At 36.9% G+C, this 17,325-nt stretch overlaps 2 protein-coding genes and 1 non-coding gene across 5 annotated transcripts in view; 2 read left to right on the top strand and 1 right to left on the bottom strand.

Annotated features, from left to right (window-relative positions):
- Positions 1–1,223: 1,223 nt before the first annotated feature.
- Poln (DNA polymerase N) overlaps positions 1,224–17,325 on the top strand; it is a 162,348-nt gene continuing 146,246 nt past the window's right edge. For 2 of the 3 annotated variants that reach the window (NM_001289803.1, NM_181857.4), the window contains exon 1: positions 1,224–1,360. The gene's annotated coding sequence lies outside the window, so the exon portion shown is untranslated. Of the gene's footprint in view, positions 1,361–2,306; positions 2,356–17,325 lie in introns of all 3 variants that reach the window. The other variant, NM_001289804.1, reaches the window with a different exon arrangement.
- Haus3 (HAUS augmin-like complex, subunit 3) lies at positions 1,326–16,854 on the top strand. The gene is made up of 5 exons (NM_146159.1): positions 1,326–1,360; positions 2,307–3,345; positions 4,395–4,834; positions 6,999–7,227; positions 16,644–16,854. The coding sequence occupies exons 2-5, from the start codon at positions 2,437–2,439 to the stop codon at positions 16,776–16,778; spliced, it is 1,713 nt and encodes a 570-aa protein (NP_666271.1). The 5' UTR covers positions 1,326–1,360; positions 2,307–2,436; the 3' UTR covers positions 16,779–16,854.
- Positions 8,324–8,426, bottom strand: Gm25918. Its single transcript, XR_003956051.1, has one exon. It is a non-coding gene; the product is annotated as a U6 spliceosomal RNA (small nuclear RNA).

Genomic DNA, 17,325 nt, shown 5'->3' with positions numbered 1-17,325 from the left:
GCACCATTCTAAGAACTTTTCCCCTGTACTGTTTGTTTTTATTTACTTTCCGGTTTTATTGACCTTCAAAAGGAGGATAAAAGTTAAATAAGAATTAATAGGAAATGTCTTCAACTCAAATTTAAATGATCTGCTTAGAACATTAGTTTTTCTCTCTTTGAAAACATGAATATCTGGGCATGGTGATTCATACCTGTGGCCCCAGCACTTGGAGATGCTAAAGTAGGATCTTGAGTTGAAGCCCAGCCTGGGTAGAGAAGCAAATCCTTGTCTCACAAAACAAATAAGCCCAGGGAAAAAGATCCAGAAAGAATTCTACCTAGTAGCAACTAGACTAGACCCTTGTCTGATACATCACCCTATTTATGATTAGAAGAGGGGAATACTATTTTTTTAATGATCAAAGCCCAGATCTTGTGAATTTATATATCATCTTACAAGAGAGTGGTTAAGTTGCAAATGCTGTCTGATAGAAAAAAATGAACAGATTATGACCCATACAGACAAGTTGTTACCAATGCCAACTGTAACTCCAAAGATCAGTTTTCTGGGACCATAGGACATTAACTAGGCTTGCATCTGAGTTCAGCATTCTGTCTTTCATTGAATGACGGCGGGCATCCTCAGAATGTCTGTACTTCTGAGTTAAATGCATTCTAAAACTGATGTATTTTACACCTTGACATTTTGAAGATGGGATCTTGGAGGGAGTCAGCTTTTGCTTGGAAGTCATCGAGGCCTTGGGAGTTAAGTGATTTTTGTTAAATAACCATTGTAAAAGATTCTATAGCCAACAATCCTACCCTGCAAGAGACCTGATAGGGTCCCAGCTGCTTGTTATTAGCACCAACGCTGGATCACCCTACCAGTGGTGGTGGTAAGAGCTGTTGGGGGAAGAAGGGGTCTGTTCGGCCTCAAACTTCCGGTCCCCTAGTGGTGTCACAGACCGCAAGCCATTCTTAGGACAGGAGGCCTAACTGAACTAGAGGGCCAAATGGCCAAGGCAACAAAGCAGCCGGAAGAGACCCAGACTCCAACTCCCGAGCGGGGGCGGGGTGGGGCGGAGCGAGGGCAGAGCCTATAGTGAGAAAACCAATCCTCTTGAGCCTAGCGGGAAGGACGGCGGGCCAGAGGCGGGGCTAAGGGGCGGTGCGTCCGTCAGGAAAGCCAATCACTTTACCCCGGCTCGTTGAAGGGGGTTGGTCTGCGGGTCCTCCTTCGCTTTCTCCGGGATACCTCGCCGCCTGCGCTGACTTTACGGATGTTGTAATCTGCGCGTGCGCGTCCTGGCACTCCCGTGAGGCACTGCGGCGCGCGCGGTTGGAGGCTGGCAGAGAGCAGTGACTGCGGCTTTCCTGAGGTAAGGGTCTTGTAAGTTCGGGGTTGGCGGGGCCGCCGCTACCCTCCTACAGCCTGCTTGAGGCATCGATAGAGGTCGCTGGGCCCAGGCGCGGGGTGTGCGGGGAGGCTGAGGCTTTGTGCCAGAGGTGGGGGCGGAGGTACGTGGCCGGTCATCCGGCTGGGGTTGGTAGCTTTATTTTTCGGATACTGCGGATAAAACCCAAGGCCTCAATCATACGAGGCAAACGTTAAACCGGAAATACACACTTATCTGTTACCCAGCTTTTAAAAACAGCAATTTGGTACTTTTGTGGGCGTGTTTTATTAGAGCTCTTAAGTGTCATAACTGGATACTCAGAAACAAACCAAAACCAACCCAGAGAGTTTGCTACCAGAGTGTCAAATACATCGTGATTTTAAGACCTGCCATTGTCACTGACCTAAGTTTGGTTCAAGTCGTGGTTCATTGTGTTCTATTCGAAATAAAACTTCTTACTTGATGATTGATGGGTACTTTGAAACTTGTCAATTTGTCCTGGTTTTCTCTGCGTTAGACTGGTTATATCTATAGATTGAGTCCTTTGAGACTGATGGAACGCTGATTGAAGTAAATATTTAGTTGATTCTTCCTTAGAAAGGTAGGCATATTTCTTTTTCCTAACTAGAAACTACAGGGGAAACAGCTATTTTACAAAATGTAATTTATTTTAAGTAATTTCATCATTGGGAAAAAAAATCAGTTTTTTTTTATTGTTATATCTTCATTAATTAGATTCTTCATTACTGTTGTAGTGTCCTAAGCAACACCCTGATTGCTTCTGTTTTGCTTTGTCTTTGTCAGATATTGCACGTGCATCTGCTTTTAACTTAAGTAGTCTCCTGATGTCATCTGATAAAATGATCTGTATATTTAAAATTCATTTGCCTTGTTCATGGTCTAATACTTGTGTTCTTTCCCCCACTAGGAAAACACATTATAGATTGTATTTTTTTTCCTTCTTCTATGGACTTAGCGTAAATATGTTTTTTTCTGTTTGAACTTAGTTTAAAAAAATAGATTCATATCAAATATTTAAAAACAGGAGTAGTTAAACCATGAGTTGTGGAAATGAGTTTGTGGAAACATTGAAAAAAATTGGTTATCCCAAAGCTGATATTCTTAATGGAGAAGATTTTGACTGGCTCTTTGAGGATGTTGAAGATGAGTCATTCTTGAAATGGTTTTGTGGGAATGTGAATGAACAGAATGTATTGTCTGAAAAAGAATTGGAAGCCTTCAGCGATCTCCAGCGATCAGGCAAGCCTATCCTAGAAGGAACAGCATTGGATGAAGTTCTTAGGACCTGTAAAACTTTTGATTTGAAGACATGCAAACTGGATGACAAAGAGATACAGATATTAGAGGATGAGGTTCAAACTCTGCAGAAATTAAATAACTCAAAAATTCAGCGACGGAATAAATACCAGTTAATGGTTTCTGAAACTAGCTACAGGTTTCTGGCATTAAATGCTAAACAAGAGGAGGCCACTAAGAAGCTGAAACAGAAGCAAGGATTCCTAAATTCTGTGAATACTAAGCTCAGTAATGAACTTCAGGGTCTTACTGAGGAAGTTAATAATTTGATGATATTCTTCAGAAATTCTAATTTAAGTGAAAGAACAAATCCAATGGTGTTTTTATCTCAGTTTCCCTTGGGAAAATACATAAGCCAAGAAGAGCAGAGCACAGCAGCATTAACCTTATACACAAAAAAGCAATTCTTTCAGGGCATGCACGAAGTAGTTGAAAGTTCAAATGAAGACAATTTTCAACTTTTAGATATACAAACACCGTCTATTTGTGATAATGAAGAAATCCTTAGGGAGCGACGACTGGAGATGGCTAGACTGCAGATGGCATGTATTTGTGTCCAGAAACAGATCATATACTTGAAAACAAGTAATTTGAGCATGAAGTCGAGTATAAAATGGGCGGAAGAGAATCTTAATAGACTAACCAATGAGGTAAGCATAAGAAATAAGACTGAATTCATATTGTAATTGTTAGGAATATAGAGTTTAATATTGCTGCTAATTTAGAAAAGGGGGGAAATCTAATTTTAATTTTATAGAAAATTATATTAGTATAGCATATTAATATAATTTATTAATTATGTAATATAATTAATGTAATTTTATAGTACATATTTGCAGTATGTATTTCATACAAATATATTATTAATCATATTACTAGAATTTAGTAATTTTATCCTCAGTAATATTACTGAGCAAATTTTGGACAAAAATAACCTTACTTTGCATTATGAATCTGAAAATTGTGTCATTTCAATTACAGATTAAACTGGGGTTTCTGTTTTTTGGTATAAACCAAGGAAACTACTTGCTTAACTATGGATATTCTGCCTTGTTTCCTCTGACAAGAAGATAGTATTAATGAAGTCCAGGATTCAGTGGAGTGACTTTCTCATTACTTGTTGAGAATATGTAGATATATTGCAGTTGTTCATCTGCACTCTCTAGAAGCTTGCTTTCTTGATAATATAGGCAGTAGATAGTTGAATAAAAATGTAGAGGTTTCTGAACCAATACTTGTATTAAATTAGTTACTACAACAGAAACATTTTGAAATAACAAGTCTGGTAAATCTGTGTGCTATAATCAGCTCATGGACTAAGAAAATACTATATAATTTTAAGAAAATTAAAATATTCATTTGTTATAATGAGTAGTATACTTATTAAAGTTATGATAACGATGAGATCTTCTAGTTTGTTAGCCATTATTGTTTGTTTGTATGTATGTATGTATGTGTGTGTGTGTGTGTATATATATATATATATATATATATATAGTGTACTGAAATTCAGTAGTTCATGCTGGCCTTTCTCTTGACTTAGTCCTTATTTTCCTTTAAAGTTAGTTTTGGCTTATACCAATAAGTTAGTTTTTATTCATTGCATATATTATCTGACCATCTAAAACAAACAATGAAAATAGTTAGAAAATAAAAGTTTAAACCTACATTTTAAAATGTTACTGCTTTCTTTGTGTAGGTTATTGATAAAGAAAATTTGGATGCAGAAATTTCTAGCTTAAACAGTGAGATTCTAAAACTTGAAGAACAAATCACTCATATAAAAGACAAAGTTTTGCCTGCTGTGGTAAAAGAATATGCTCAGCTATTGAACATGCCAGTTGTAAAGGGCGATTTTGAACTGCAGATTGCTAAACAAGATTATTATACGGCAAGACAAGAGTTAGTGTTAAATGAGTTGATAAAACAGAAGGCATCTTTTGAGCTTGTCCAGTTATCATATGAGATTGAGTTGAGAAAACATTGGGATACATATCGGCAACTAGAGAGTTTGGTTCAACAACTCAGTCAAAGAAACACGGTGCTCTGCCAGCACTTGGCAGTGTTATCAGACATACCAGCATCTGAGCAGTTAACCTCAAGGACTCCCATCGACACCAAAGATCATTCCACTCATAGGTATGTATGTCATTGCTTCCTTAGCATTTTTTTCTTTTATTTTTGTGAAATACTAGAGAGTTGGAACAGAAATTTTAAAGGTTTAAAAATTACTTGTATTCAGATTTGGCCTTTCTGCTTTTCTTTTTTCTTTTATCCTTTAAGTTTTTTGTTCCCTTTCTGTTCATGTTAGGTCTGAATGTAGCCACTTTAGAGCTGAAGTCAATGAGTTGAGGGAGTAAAGTGATAAAATAGTTTACTCCCACTTAGATACCTAGATTTGGGTTAGGAAATTTAAATACAGCTTTGTATCATAGGTATTGCTGGGCATGATACTGATTGTATCGGCAAGAGGGTAGTAGGGTGGGAAGACTTTATTTCCCTATCTGATGAGGTAGATCACTAAAATGAAAGCTGGCCCTTCCTGGACATCTAAGCAGTTGATGATAACAAGATACTAGAATTGAAGGCTAAAAGTATTAGACTTCAAAAGTCTGTAACTCTGCTTGATGTGTGGCTCATATCTGTAATCCCAGCATCTAAAAGGCTGAGGAAGAGCTATACTAAGTTTGAGACCTTTGTGGGCTATGTAATAATGTTCAACAAACACTTGTCTTTTAAATCCTGTATAGTAATGGGATTGCATATTTAATTTCAACTTTCTGGAAGTTGGGGCAGGAGAATCTCGAATTTGAGGTCAGCTTGGGATACATAGTAAGAATTCTAGGACAGTCTGAGCTGCACAATGGGACTTTGTATTTTAAAAAAAGAAAGAATTGGCATGGAGACTGGAGAGAGCTGGGGAGATAGCTTAGTCACTGCAGTGCTTGTGTACAAGTTTGAGAACCTCAATTTGATCCTCCAGAAACAACATAAAAAAGCCAGGTGCAGTGGCACACTCCTGTCATCTCTACACTGGAGAGGTAGAGGAGGAAGGATCCCTAGTACTTGCTGGTTAGCCAGTCTCATAGAATGGGTGAGCTCCAGGTTCATGAGAGACTTAAAAGTGAGGCAGAGAGTGGTTGAGGAATACCCCCAACATTAACCTCTGGGCTCCCTGTGTGCATGTGGAGACACACACATTTTGTATGCTGCTACTCATTTTTGGTAGGATCAGAATAACATACTTTAGCTTTTAATCCCAGAACTTGAGAGGCAGAGGCAGATTTCTAAGAGGCAGAGGCAGATTTCTGAGAGGCAGAGGGGCAGAGGGGCAGAGAGAGAGAGGCAGTGAGAGAGGCAGAGACAGATTTCTGAGTTCCAGTCCAGCCTGGTCTATGTAGCAGATTCCAGGACAGTAAGGGCTACACAGAGAAACCCTATCTTAGGGGGAGGGGGGAGACTTGAATGTGTGAACCGAGAAAGAGCAAGCTATGTGTTGATGTATGTATATTATGAATAAAAAGAGCATGTCTTCTTAGAAGGCAGGCATAACATGCTGCTTTAGATTTATTTTTTGTCTTACAGGCTGATGGATTTTCTGCCATTAAGTGCGATGAAAATGATTTTGTTAATTAGCAGGATTTTTACCAACCAAATACTGAACAAATTAAAATAGGCAGTTTGTTGTTAATGGCCATTTATATAGGTCTTACATTTTTAGTTTTTCTCTTTTAATCCCACCACAGTTTTGTGATATAAGTATTAAAGAATGATTTTTTTCTTGTGTCATTGTTGCTGCTGCTTTATCATAGATATAGTCTGTAAAAGAAGTGTTTTCTTGGGACATATCATTGAAGCTCACTTTGAAGTAAACTAATAACAGTTGAGAATCAAGATGATGTTTATATCTAAAATATGGAAGATGGGGAAACTGGAAATTCAGATTTTCCTTTAAAGGATTATTTATCTTTTGAGATAGTGTCTTACTGGATTTGAATTTGCTATGTCGCCTTGAGCCTCTAATCCATCTATCTTAGCTTCCTGAGTGCCGGGATGACAGGGTTTTACAACATACTCAAATTTAGATATTTCTCCTCTGAAATAATATTATACTTGAGATGGTTTCAGTTGTTCAATATTAGAAACACATATATTACTACTTTTCAGTTGTTAATTAGCTATCACTATCTGTTACCCAATTTGGTGGGTTATAATTTTGAAAACTATTAACTTGAACATTTTTCTCTTTAATTTTAATTAAATTTAATTAATTTTAATTCTCTTTAATATTTTTGTATTTTAGGCTTTATGAACTTCTAGAAGGAGACAATAAGAAAAAAGAATTGTTTATAACCCATGAACACCTGGAGGAAGTGGCTGAGAAATTGAAACAAGATGTTTCTGTAATACAAGATCAGTTGGCAGTATCTACTCAAGAGCATTTTTTCTTTTTGTCCAAACTGAATAATGATGTGGACATGCTTTGTGATGCTTTGTATCGTGGAGGGAATCAGCTATTGCTTTGTGATCAGGTGAGTGTTTACCTAGAAATTTAAAATGCTTTAAAATTTTGGTTTTTGTAGTTTATTGTAAGGGGCTAGAGAGCTGGCTCAGGAGTTAAGAAGAGCACTTGCTGCTGTTGTTGAGGATTCCTGTTGTATTCCTAGCACCCACATGGCACATGATGGCTCAAAATCATCTGGGACTCTGTTTCTGATGTCCTCTGCTTTTGTGGGTACCAGGCATACATGTGGTACACATACATATGTTCAAACAAAAATACTTATTCAAATTAAAAATAATAACTTTAAAAATGTTTCTTATAAAAATATTGTGAAGAAAAGATTATCCTATTCCATTAAACTAATCAGATTATCCTATTCCATTAAACTAATATAATTTTTACTTAAATTTGAGAGACATAGTCTTGCTATGTATGTAGCCTATGGTGGTCTCCAACTCAAAATCTCCCAGATACTAGGATTATGGGCTTATGTCATCGTACAAAAATCTTACGATTTTTTAACTCCTAATTTTTAAATATAATTTTTTTCAGATAATTTTGAGTTTCATGTACAGAATTTGAAATTTTCAGCCACTATAAAAGGATATATAATATTGATACTATGTTAAGAAAGAAAACTTGTTATTTTAGCAAATAGAGGATTGCCTTTCTGTATTTAAAATCTCTATACGCATGGTACATGTTTTTTTCTTTTTTCACATTGAATATTATAACAGCATATATGTAATATAACAAGGCAGATTGAATACATATACTAAGAATTCATGTAATATATAGTAAACAAAATATAGGGAGATTTTTGGAGAAAGTTTTAATCAAATATGAATAACATATGGAAGGAGGAAAAGAAACAGTCATTTGAAAAAAAAAAAAAAAGAAACAGTCGTATGTAATGAGCTAGAACCTGAGCAATGCCAATTTAAGGCTCAGGTCAAATAAGCTTAAAGGCATCTTTTTAGATTCTTTGTTTATGGTGTATGTCTATTCTTTCGTTCAATCAGTTATTTCTGAACAGAACAGGATTTAAATCATAACAAATCTTGGACGAAGTTTTAAAAGGTAGTTGCCAGAAGAAAATATAGTGCCAGAGGAAGAAGCAAACTAAAAATATAAAACACCTCACAAATTTGCATGTCATCTTTGTGCAGGGCCATGCTAATCTCTGTACCAGTCTAGTTTTAGTCTATGTGCTGATGAAGTGAGCACAATACATGCTTTTTTCTAATGGAATTCTCCAACCTTTGAGGAGAACTGGCTTTGAGTTTTATTATATAAGTAAATTAGATTGTGTATTAACTTCTCTGGGTTTTCAAACTTTATATGCATTCAATTGGATATTTCATTATCTTGTTTGCTCTCACTCTGTGTTATAGTTATTTATTTAAACCCTAGCCTGAGGCTTCTACCCTTTGTATTTGAGTTTGGTATTTGGTATTTAAGTTCCTGGATGAAAGACACACTGACAGCTTTTAATTTACAATAGGCCTTAAACAGCACACGAGCTGGGCAGTTTCCTACCCTCTGTGCTGTTAAGAGTCTCCTTTCCTATTGATAACCCTGAGTTATTACTTACTACTTACTATGTTTCACTAGGCTGCTCTTAACTCTAATTGGCTAGCCCTCAGGGTCAAGTTCTTAATGGCTTACCTAACTTATGACAGCTCCTTCCTCCTCTTCCTCTTTCTCTTTTTCCTCTTCCTCCTTCTCTTCATTGTCTCCAACCCCAAGCTCTGGAAACCTAAACCTCACTTATATCTCTTCTGATGAGCTATTGGCTGCTGGCATCTTTATTTACCAATCAGAATAACCAGGGGGCAGGGTCACTCAGCATCTTACTTGAGGTCTCTCTTGTCTCTGGGACAACCAGTTTTGGGGGCCCAGATTAGCATTAGAATACAAGCAGCATTAGGTCAACCCACTACATTTTCCTCTTTTTGTCCAATTAAAAAGGCTCTTTCTCTATAGTAACAAACATACACATTCTAGGAACTATTTTGAAACAATTAGGAAAATTATTAAGTATGAATTACATTTAAAAGTCTAGTCTATATTTTGTAACTTAGGTGAGGTATTTAACCATCTATTCTGTCTCAATGAGTTATGATTTTGTACCTAAATTATCTTGTTTTAACTTGTATTAATGTCCTAATGCCATCTTTTCAAATCTAGAATATCTTTAATGTTAAGCAACATAAGTATAATTGTGAGACTATAACTATTTAATTTTCAACTCTGTTTCATAAGGGATTAAATATTACCTGAGTATTGAGGAAGCATAAAGATACATCTTCCAAAACTATAGAAATGACAGAAACAGTTGACGGCTTAACAGTTCCCAACATTTCTTACAATGTTGGAGCATCTATCTTTAGCCTTTTGGCCCAGAATATCTGACAGACCTTATGAGCAGATAGTATTCTGCTTACAGATAAAATTAGAGCATTTCTTGCCCAGTGGCTACCTTGCCACAGTTGAAGCAGTTCCACATGGAGATACTGATATTCATCACCTTCTTTGAAGTGGAATGAGGATACTGTCAGGAGCATACATGTCTCATAGTCAAAAGATCTTTTAATAATGAAATAACATGAAATGTAATATCCTGTGGATCTCTGACACTTTTGAAGACCATCTATATATAGCATAACTGAATTGTTAAATATTGATTACTTTTAGCCATTTACTATATGAATAACCTTGAAAACATTTTATAGTAATTAACTAAATTAGAAATCTAATATGATCAAACCATGAGTTTGACGATCTATTAACTTGCATTGCTTAATTAATTTAAACAGTGTGTAATAGCAGCTATTAAAAGGACTGGTTCTAAGCCTTGTATTCTTAAATGAGTTGCATATGTACAATACCTATCTTAAGTAACAAAATTAATTTAAAATTTTGTATCAATATATAAAGATTTATACCAATGAAAACCTTAACTTATATCAGTATATAAATTCTGTACCAATGTAAGAAAATATAACTTCAATTCTGCATCAAAATATAAAGATTTCTATCAGCTTAAGATTATGGCTATAAAATGTTACATTTAGAGTAAATTTAATAATCCATCCCCATTTATCTAATTTGTTATACTATTACTATATTCCCCCTTTTTCCTTTTCAACCCCCTCCCCTTTACCTAAGAAAGGAAGGATAGAGAAGAGGAAAGATAGAAATGTGAGTCTAAGCTCTCTATTTTGTTTCTTCCTTGTCCAAAACTATAATTATTTGTAAATTATCTCTTAAAAAATGACAATAAATTTTATAAAATAACCAAAACCAGACACTCCAAATTAAGGGATCAGGTGATTTATTATTATTATTTTTTTTTGAAACAGGTCTCATGTGCTCAGGGTAGCCTTAAATTTACTTTGTAGCTCAAGTTGGCCTTAAACTTGCAATCCTTCTTTTGCTTATAGAATGCTAGATTACAAACATGCTTCCCAGTGACTAGCATTTGCTTGTTTTCATTTCATTTCCATTTATTTATTTATTTATTCGTCCAACCATTTATTTATTTATTTATTTATTTATTTATTTATTTGAGACAGTGTCTCTCTGTGTAGTTCTTGTTCAACTGGCACTTACTGTGTAGATCAGACTAGCCTCAAGCTCAAAGAGATTTGTCTGCTCTGCTTCTCCAGTGTTGGGATTAAAAGTGTGTTCCACCATACATGTACATGTTTTTTAGTATTATTTTTTGAAACTTATCTATGTAGACACATATACAATTTTTATATATAATTACTGTTCCATTATATAAAATTTCATAATTGCCTGTTCTCTTGACAGATGTTAAAATAATTTCTAGTTTTCTGTGGTTAGTCGTTGTGTTAGTACGTCATATATATACACACCTTTTTGTAGACCAAATGCCTAATAGAAGCAACTTAAAGTGGAAAAGATTTCATGATTTGAGAGAGTTTAATTCATGATCATTTGGCCCCATGTGCTTAGACAGAACATTATAGTGGCAGAGGAGGTTCTCATGGTGAGCACAGGAAGCAGGAAGACACCACTCTGCCTCTCTGCCTTTGTCTCTCTTTCTCACTAGGAGTCTTTTAAGATGTAGGTAGACATTTTTTATCATATTTTTAAAATTATACTTTTTTATTTGTGTGTTGTGTGGATGCGTGTGTGCCATGGTGCACAATTGAGATCAGGACAATTTATAGGAGTTGGTTCTCTTCTTTCTACTATATGGTCCCAGGGATTGAACTCAGGTTTCATGCTTGGCTGAGGCATCTCTCTGGCTCATTAGTTTGTTACTCTTGAGCATTTTTATTATTATTATAATAAAAATATATATTTTTTTACAGTCCAGTCATTGCTCCCCTCCTGGTCCCCCCTTCCACAGTTTCTCATCCCATCTTCTCCCACTGAGGCCAGACCAGGCAGTCTTCTGCTGTTCATGTGTCAGGGGCCTCAGACTAGCTTGTGTATGCTGCCTGGTCTCAGTGTCTGTTGGTCTTCCTATGTTGCTCTCCTCCTCAGCTTCTAGCTTTTTCCTAATTCTACCAAAGGGATTCCCAACTTCAATACAATAGTTGGGTATAAGTGTCTGCATCTATTTTAGTCAGGTGCTTATTGGGCCTCTCAGTGGACCACCATACTAGGCTCCTGTCTGTAAGCACACCATAGCATCAGTAATAGTGTCAGGCCTTGGATTCTCTCACCTCCCAGGTCTCTGGTACTTTCTAGAGGGTCGTCTGTCCCCCGTCCCACCCTCCCACCCCACTCCACCCCAGCCCCAAGGTTGTATATTTCCATTCATTCTGCTGGCCCTCAGGGCTTTTCTTCTGTCTCTTCTCACCCCTATACCTGATCATGTTTCCCTTTCCCTTTGCCCCTCCCCCAGGTTCCTCCCTCCCTCTGCCTCCTGTGATTTTTTTTTTTTTTTCTTCTCCCTCCCAAGTAGGACTGAAGCATCCCCACTTGGGCCCTTCTGCTTGTTAACCTTCTTGAGTTCTGTGGTTGTATCCTAGGTATTGTGTACTTTTTTGGCTAATAGCCACTTATTAGTGAGCACATTCCATGCATGTCCTTTTGGTTCTGAGTTAACTCATTCGGGGTGATATTTTATAGTTCTATCCATTTGCCTGCAAAAGTCAGGATGTCCTCATACTTAATAGCTGAATAGTGTAAATGAACCACATTTTCTGTATCCATTCTTCCATTGGGGCATCTGGGTTGTTTCCAGCTTCTGGCTATCACAGATAAGGCCACTAGGAACATAGTGGAACACATGCCCCTGTGCCATAGTGGGGTATCTTTTGGGTATATACCCAAGAGTGGTATAGCTAGGTTTTCTTGTAGATCTATTTCCAATTTTCTGAGGAACTTCCAGATTGATTTCTAGAGTGGTTGTACCAGTTTGCAATCTCACCAGCAGTGGAGGAGTGTTCCTCTTTACCGACATCCTCACCGACATATGCTGTCACCTAAATGTTTGATCTTAGCCATTCTGATAGTTGTAAGGTGGAATCTCAGGTTGTTTTGGTTTTCATTTCCCTGATGACTAAGGATTTAGAACATTTCTTTAAGTGGTTCTCTGCCATTCGAGATTCCTCTGTTGTAAATTCTCTGTTTAGCTCTATACCCCATTTTTTTTTTTTTTTTGGGATTGGGTTGTTGAGTTTTTTGGAGGTTAGCTTCTTGAATTCTTTATATATTTTTGGATATTAGCCCTCTATTGGATGTGGGGTTAGTAAAGATTTTTTCCTCAGTCTGTAGGCTGCCGATTTGTTCTGTTGACTGTGTCTTTTGTCTTACAGAAGGTTTTCAGTTTCATGAGGTCCCATTTATCAATTCTTTTTTTTTTTTTTTTTTTTTTTTTTTTTGGTTTTTCGAGACAGGGTATCTCTGTATAGCCCTGGCTGTCCTGGAACTCACACTGTAGACCAGGCTGGCCTAGAACTCAGAAATTCGCCTGCCTCTGCCTCCCAAGTGTTGGGATTAAAGGCATGCGCCATCACGCCTGGCTCACCATTTATCAATTCTTGATCTTAGAGCATGAGCCATTGGTGTTCTGTTTAGTAAATCTCCCTGAGCACCCCACACCCCCACCCCTACCCCTTGACTCTTTTGAGCATATTTTAAAAGGAAAAAAATCAGCCAATTAAAATGAATAGAATACTTCTTAAGTCTTGCATTTAATTCTGAATTGCTCTAAATTATTTTGTTGCTCACAGTTGACTTCATTTTCTATACTGTGCATTAAGAATATTGGGGAAAACAATTTTTTTTTTTTTTTTTTTTTTTTTGGAGACTGTCTTACCATGTTACCTTTGCTGGTCTGGAAATTACTATATAGACCTTGTCTTCTTGCCTTTGCCTCTAAGTGGTAGAATTACAGTTCTGAGTCACCATGGTCATCTAAAAAGTATTTTAAAAATACTTGATCATCAGCAGCTACCTCATGATAGCATCTTCCTTTCAGATTTGTGGAGATATGAAATAATGCATTGTAGATTCCCAAGAATAGTTTTTATTATAATCTCACTATTTGGCATCATTGATGTTTTACTACCTCAGTAGGGTATAAAAAAAATCAAATCAGGTTGTACATAGTGGTCAACACCTTTAATCCCAGCACTTGGGAGGCAGAAGCAGGCAAATCTGTATGAGTTCAAGGCCAGCCTTGCCTACATACTGAGTTCCAGGACAGCCAGGATTCTGTAGTCCTGTCCCCCCTCTCTGCAAAAAGGAAATTTAAAAGGTCAAATCAGTTTTATTAGTGAACCTGAACATTTTTAGTATCTACTATAGGAATATTAGCCCTTTAAGATCATTAGGATTTAATTAAAATTAAGAGTGAGGTTATTAGTATATCAAATTTTTTAAAAATATTTTTATTAGGTATTTTCCTCATTTACATTTCCAATGCTATCCCAAAAGTTCCCCCATACCCTCCCCCCCACTCCCCTACCCACCCACTCCCACTTTTTGGCCCTGGCGTTCCCCTGTACTGGGGCATATAAAGTTTGCATGACCAATGGGCCTCTTTCCAGTGATGGCCGACTAAGCCATCTTTTGCTATGCTACATATGCAGCTAGAGACAAGAGCTCCGGGGTACTGGTTAGTTCATATTGTTGTTCCACCTATAGGGTTGCAGACCCCTTCAGTTCCTTGGGTACTTTCTCTAGCTCCTCCATTGGGGGGCCTGTGTTCCATCCTATAGATGACTGTGAGCATCCACTGCTGTGTTTGCTAGGCCTCCCAAATTTTTGTTTTACCAAAATTTTCTTAGAGAACATTAAAAGTAGACAATAATGTCAACATTATCTTTTTTTAAAAATGTATTTTTGAAGTACTGATCTGTAAAATAGGCATATGTGACAGCTCTAAAAAGCAGTCTTTTATTTATTTATTTATTTATTTATTTATTTATTTAATGTTTGTGAGTACACTGTTGCTGTCTTTAGACACACCAGAAGAGGACCTCTTTTTTTTTTTTTTTTTTTTTTTCCGAGACAGGGTTTCTCTGTGTAGCCCTAGCTGTCCTGGAACTCACTTTGTAGACCAGGCTGGCCTCGAACTCAGAAATCTGCCTGCCTCTGCCTCCCAAGTGCTGGGATGAGGACCTCCTCTTATAGATGGTTGTGAGCTACCATGTGGTTGCAGGACGTCTGGAAGAGCAGCCTGTGCTCTTAACCACTGAGCCATCTCCAGCCCAAATCTGAGTTCTTTTTTGTTTGTTTTTGTTTTTGTTTTGTTTTTTTCGAGACAGGACTTCTCTATATAGCCCTGGCTGTCATGGAACTCACTCTGTAGACCAGGCTGGCCTCAAACTCAGAAATCCGCCTGCCTCTGCCTCCCAAGTACCGGAATTAAAGGCATGCGCTACTACCACCCAGCTCCAAATCTGAGTTCTTAAGCAGAAGAATTACATATATTAGTATAGTTTTCATTAAGTATTCTGTGTAATTTCATTTTACAGGACAGGAAAAAAGAGAAAAGATTTTTGTGAGGCAGGGTTTTTTTTGGTTTGTTGTTTGTTTTTAAATGGTTGAAGAAAGCAGCATGCTCCTGGTTGGATTTTTATTGTCAATGTGATTATATAATATAGTCAAATAACCTACATTATCATTTCTAGAGACTCCGGGATGATTGTGGCTCCATGTACCCTTTAGTCAATGTGGAGGCAGATATAAATCAATTGTTGGTTGTCTGGCTGACATCCTCAAATCCACCCCACTGATCTAGTTCTTCAGGTGATGTGAATAAACCATCTACTCACCTAGCTGATGCTCACCAATGACAGAAATGGATAAAGGATTCCACTTGAGTCTAGTTTGGTGAACCAGTGAGTTTAATTGCAAAAACAGGATTTAAATGAGAAACCAATTACTGGAGCATGGGCAGTTAACTTAGTGGCAACTCTACTGCCCAAAAAAGTCTCCCTCCAAACTGTTAACTGCCTGTATATCCTCTTGGAGAGTCAGGAAGGAGAGCTTCCTGAGCCTCTCCCACCCCTCTAACAAAGCATGTGTGGCTCCATACTGAAGCAATTGTTTTTTATTAGACTTCATTTCAAGGTTTTTCCTGCATTTATATGTCTCGGGCACAGATTAAGCTACAGTGAAGTTTCATTAATAAGACCTTCATGAAAAAGTTTTTGTTCATTGGTTTTGTGTCAATAATTATAAAACAGTGTTATACAAGGTAGCCACTAAATAATATTTGTTGATTATATGAAGACATGGAACAGATCAGGTACACTTTAGGAAGTAAGAGTTTACATTGAGTCATTCAGAATTACCTATTAGATGTTATTATAATTAATTTTGTATAGAATATAAATCTGGTGGAAACAACTTCTTTGCTTTCTTGTTTGTTTGCTTGACATAGGGTCTCATGTTGCAGTACAGGTTATGTGGAACTCACTATGTATTCCAGTCTGACCTCAAACTTAATAGCAATCCTGCCTCAGCTTTCCTACTCTGGGATTACAGACATGAGCACATGCCCAAGACACTTCATTGCATTTATTTTTGTGTGTGGAGTTGTGCACACATGTCTAAAGATCAGAGGACAATTGGAAGTCTATTGTTTCTTTCAAGCATGTAGGCTTGGGGGATCAAACAGGTCATTAGGCTTGATAGCAAGCACCTTTATCCACTGAGCCATCTCTTCAGCCCAGTGATCTTTAATTATAGATTTTTGTTTTTCTTTCGCTTATTTTTTAAAGACAGGATCTCACTGTGTAGTCCTGGCTGGATTGGAATTAATTATTCAGATCTGGCTGGCCTAGAACTCAGAGATATTTCTGCCTCTGTCTCCAAAGCATTAAGATTAAGAGTGTGTGATATGGGTTTTTATTATGAGGAGTTATTAAGTCACAGAATTTCCTTTTAAATTCTAGTTGGTGTTTGGAATAAAGTTCTTGAAATTAAAGCTTTTTCTTCCTGTTTCAGGAGTTAAAGGAGCACTTTCATCAAGTTGAATCTCAGTTGAATGAACTACATCATCTCCTTACTGATATTCTTGCTGATGTGAAGACGAAAAGAAGAATTTTGGCAACTAATAAATTGCATCAAGTGGAAAGATAATTATATGTATAGCTTTTTAAAGATGAAGACTATCTAAATAAAAGATGTTGTAGAAAAGACTGAAGAGTTCTAAAAACGGAATATTTACTATGCCTGCTGTGTTTTTGTTTTTTTTAACATTTATTTGTATGCAGGGAGGGATGTGTGTGTCTGTTGTGGTCTTTTATGTTAGTGTGTACCATAATGACTATGTGAGATAAGAGAACAATTTGGAGGAGTTGGTATTATCCTTTTACCCATGAGAGCTCTGGAAATGGAAATCAGGTCATTATTCTTGGGGACAGTGACTAGCCCATCTTGTCAGGCTCAATGCTACTAAGTTTATGAATTTAAGATCAACGGAACTTTTTATTTTAATAGATTTAGTGTTAAGTTGAACTTCCCTAATCTGAAGTTTTTAAATGGTCCCAAATCTGAAAATTTATAAGTAACTGGGATGATTCCATGAGTGAAAAATTCTACATCTAATCTTGCATAACAGGTCAGAGTCACAAAACAGATATGCTAAATTATAAAACAACCTTCAGTTTGTCTGAAATACAAATGA

The sequence above is a fragment of the Mus musculus genome, chromosome 5, assembly GCF_000001635.26.
Source record: "Mus musculus strain C57BL/6J chromosome 5, GRCm38.p6 C57BL/6J".
In the NCBI taxonomy this organism is placed as follows: domain Eukaryota; kingdom Metazoa; phylum Chordata; class Mammalia; order Rodentia; family Muridae; genus Mus; species Mus musculus.
Note: the sequence above shows the minus strand (reverse complement) of the source record. Positions and strands in the feature narration are given on the sequence as shown.